The sequence below is a fragment of the Sinocyclocheilus anshuiensis genome, unplaced genomic scaffold (assembly GCF_001515605.1).
Source record: "Sinocyclocheilus anshuiensis isolate Anshui unplaced genomic scaffold, SAMN03320099.WGS_v1.1 scaffold72, whole genome shotgun sequence".
Taxonomy (NCBI): Eukaryota; Metazoa; Chordata; class Actinopteri; order Cypriniformes; family Cyprinidae; genus Sinocyclocheilus; species Sinocyclocheilus anshuiensis.
The window spans coordinates 123,464-127,631 of NW_015554073.1; the positions used below are offsets into that span (position 1 = coordinate 123,464).

Sequence of the window (4,168 nt, forward strand, 5' to 3'; positions counted from 1 at the left end):
AAACGACTAAAAACACATCTGTTCCACCTTTATTTGACCCTCTAACTCTAACACTTTCTATTCTATTTTAAATCTACTTTATCTATATTTATCTTCTTTTTGTGTGTGTGTGTATATGTGTGTGTGTGTGTGTGCGTGTGTGTGTATAAACACTTATTCAATTAAAACGAATACTTTTTATTAATTCATTCTAAAAGAATTAAAACGCATGGACTCGTGAACAGCTAAGACAGTCCCCCTGCCACTGTTTACACGAGACAGCCGTCAACACAACAATGAACAACGTGCTTTGACTGAACTCATTATAACCCATTACCACATGAGTTTTTTTTGTTTGTTTTTTTGGTAACGTTACATAGCAAAGCTTTAATTATACTTTCATTTATATGATTTTTTCATACTTTTCCTTTCTGTTTGGTGCAGGAACCCCTCCCCAGGTCATGTAAAACCACTATAAATGTTTATATTTCTAATCTATCGTTAAATCATAGGAATAAATGTTATAAATAACGTTATACAATCTAACGTTAGCTAGAATGCTAAACGGCTTTAGGAACTGCACTATTTACATTTACGATATCTTACAGCAATATTGTAAGCTTCTCTTTTTATGCAGAAATTATATAAAGACCCGTTTACTAATTTTCAACATTTAAAACATAACTTAACACGGCAGTTACAAAACCATCTAACGTTAACGTTATGCTGTAACTGGGGAATAAATGTAGATTTATAACTGATCAGATTTGTCCGCTTATTGGGATCGGATATACTGAAAGGATCTCCCATCAAACACATGGAGTTTCAACAATTATTTCAACAGTCCATGATTTTATGTTAGACAAAGGCGTTTAATTGTCTGCTGAGTTTGGTTAAATCATCTTTTCATTTTAGTGCACCTTGCTTGCACCATCCGAGTCTCCACTCCTCCATCTGTCTGTCGCACTCTAACGCGATGCAGGATAAATCTGCCAACATACCTCGTTATTGATGAGGACCTCCGCACGCGGATCAGTATGAGAAAGTCGCGGTATCTGTCGGTTTGGAAAAGTATATTGCCGAAGCTGCGATTCATTCCAGCCTGGGTCGCGTAGATCCGTAAAGGCGGCGGCGGCAGCTCCATCGGTCTCTGCTGGGTCCGCTTCAGCCACGGTCGCGGCTGCCATGTCCTCTGAGTTCGCCAGAGGATTGCTGTTACTTCACAATAAAGTCACACGAGGGTGAACGGCACAGCCGTTGAGCTGAGAGAGGAGCAGCGAGAACCGCTCCTGGCCTTTCACACACCCCACAGAAACACGAAAAGACGAGCGGAGCGACCCGAGCAGTCACACCAGCAGCGTGAAAACAGAAACACTGCCGATATTTTCATAACACCCTCCGGAAGGTTTTTTTTTTTTTTTTCAAAATAAAAGTCTCAAGTTTTTTTTTTTTTTTCAAAATAAAAGTCTCTAAACCGTTGGACGCCGTTGTTTATGAATGAATGAGTGGGTGAGCAGTAAGGAAATGGTTACAAATCATACAGTCTATGTTACAAATATGTCAATTGATAAAAATATTTCGCAAAATAAAGCCGACAGGGTAATCATTAATCGGACGTGAAACGGAGAGCACAGCAAACAAGAACAAAGGCCATCATCAGGTAAGACAACACAAACAACTAATAGCCTAAATATCACCATACTTTCTTCCTAGTTGTTTGTTACAATACATTTACGACAGTAGTTTTGTATTACACGTTTTCTAAAATGTGTTGAAATATGCAAATGAGCACCATCTAATTAAATGTGCACTCATTTCCAAAACAGAATCTGAAAGCCAGATGCAAAATTCTTGATTCATTTCACATGCAAATTATTAAAAAAACATGTTTCATCTCTCCATAAATCAGAAAATATCATAGTCTCTTTATATTTTTGAAAAAGACGTCAACAGTCAGTCGTGACAATGTTTTTAAGAATAAAATGTTATTAAAAATCAGGATGATAGCCTGTACAAACGCCTTTGTAAAACACTAAAACTGAAGAGTTTGTTGCATGTAAATTACTGAAGTGGAGACGTCTGGCTCAGTTCAGGAGGGAAAAACTCATTTCCAGAAAATGGCTTTTAAAAATGTAGATATTGTAGGCCTAATTTTGCACTCTCAGGCACAAAAAGATAAAGTGCTATAAAATAAACACTAAAATGTGTATTTTGTATGTTTTCTTTCCACTAGTCTGAAAAAAGACATGTTATGGATGGAATTAGCCCAACATTTCTTCATTGACCAGTGTATGAAAAAAACTTACCTTCAGAAATATTTTTCACCTGATACTGCAATTGACCGATCAGAATCAAATATTCCAAAAAAATGTATTTCAGTAATTACATCCTTTAAAAAAATAATAAAGAAATAAAATGTCTTACTGTCCCACAGTCCTGGACATCTAAACCGATTAGTTACATTCCTGTCTCACAGGCACAAACCTATGGGTAAAGAAAAAGCCAGAGTGCGGATTGAACAGTAGATGGGGACAACTGGTTGCTTCGTGGTCGGCCATACTCTATTGTGCTATATATTTATATATATTATACAAAGGGGCTAAGAATATTCTAGTTAGATTCATTCGAGTTACCTGGGTATGTAGGCTATCCTTTTTATTCTTTTTGTATCCTTTATATATTTTTTATATATCTATTTCATCACATGAAGAGAAACACTTTCTTATCAAACTACAGAGAAATACATCTAAGTGAAAATACTAGACCATACTATGATATGGATTATGAAGAACCTTCAAATAAGCACCAGCAGGCCCAAATATGCTAGCACTCTTGGAAATAAACCCCAAAACTTTGTATCCTGCAAGTGATTCAAAGACTGATACCTTATAAAGATCATTTTGGAAAAACACATAAAAATCCCCCTTTATTGCAGACGAAATATCTATTAAAGGATGTTCATGATTCCTTATCTTCTGTCGAACACAAAAGGATATTTTTGAAAATGTCTCAGAGTTTTGCATACTTGAGTAAATTATGGCATATATATATATATATATATATAGGCTATATACAGGGGCGTAGCAGCCATTTTAAAAGTGGGGGGACAGTTGTCAGGTGATGTGACCCTCAACGGCCAAACAAATTATGTACATAATGTACAAAGTACATTCATGTTCACATAATAAATTCTATATAGAATACTAATTGGCGTGTTTTAGAGCAGCCTAATGGCAATTTTGGGAGCATGCCATGATAGCTTACAGGAAGCAAGACAGCTTACAGAGACCTATTTTTTGTGATATCAGACTCAAAAACACTAACTCTAACCCTAATTTTTTATTTTTATTATTTAAAAATAACTGCAGGACTTGGGACTTTGAGACCACTGTGGACATCTATACTTTATTTGTATTAAATAAAGATATAAAAAAAAGGGTCTTTAAAAACTATTGGAACACACTGCCTTTGCCTATACAACCAATTTTATTTAACAATTTGAACATAAAATTAATATGTATATATTAATGTTTAATTCCTTAAAACATTGGCAAGTAGTCTCAGTTAAAAAAAAAAGCACTGCCTTAAAAATAATTCTCTTCTTTCAACAGTTCTCACCTGTATAGATTCTGGAGAGGTCGAGCAACTGTCCTCCCCTCTCTCTCTGTCAGTGACAGACCAGTTAAAGTTAAGAACATAGCTGTAATGAATTAAAGTAGCCTACTAAAATATGATAAAGTATGATGAGATATCAGTATTCGGCGCAAAACAACTTTGCTTTATTGGGAAAGGATAATTCTACTCCGGACGCCAGTGGCGCGACGCGACAAAAGAACCCAATAATCAGTTACGCTGTCCATATTTACATTTACTCATTTAGCAGACGCTTTTATCCAACACGACTTACTAGTAGGAGAGCATATAACACACACTGGATCCAGCGCGAGCTCACATGCCTCGTTCTTAAGGGGTTCTTTTGTCGCATCATTGCATCCGGTGTAACGTTAGATGCGGTGTAGATATAGATGCCCCGTTAGATCAAATAATAACGTAGAAATTCCATCGCGTGTCATCGTGACATAACACATACAGGTGCATCTCAATAAATTAGAATGTCGTGGAAAAGTTAATTTATTTCAGTAATTCAGCTCAAATTGTGAAACTCGTGTATTAAATCAATTCAATGCAC

At 36.0% G+C, this 4,168-nt stretch overlaps 1 protein-coding gene across 1 annotated transcript in view; it reads right to left on the reverse strand.

The window, feature by feature from the left end:
- Nucleotides 1–1,374, reverse strand: part of hif1an (hypoxia inducible factor 1 subunit alpha inhibitor) — a 7,830-nt gene extending 6,456 nt beyond the window's left edge. The window contains exon 1 of the mRNA XM_016460753.1: nt 981–1,374. Coding sequence (XP_016316239.1) covers nt 981–1,166 — 186 coding nt within the window. The 5' untranslated portion in view covers nt 1,167–1,374. The remainder of the gene's footprint in view (nt 1–980) is intronic.
- Between the last annotated feature and the right edge of the window lie 2,794 nt (nt 1,375–4,168).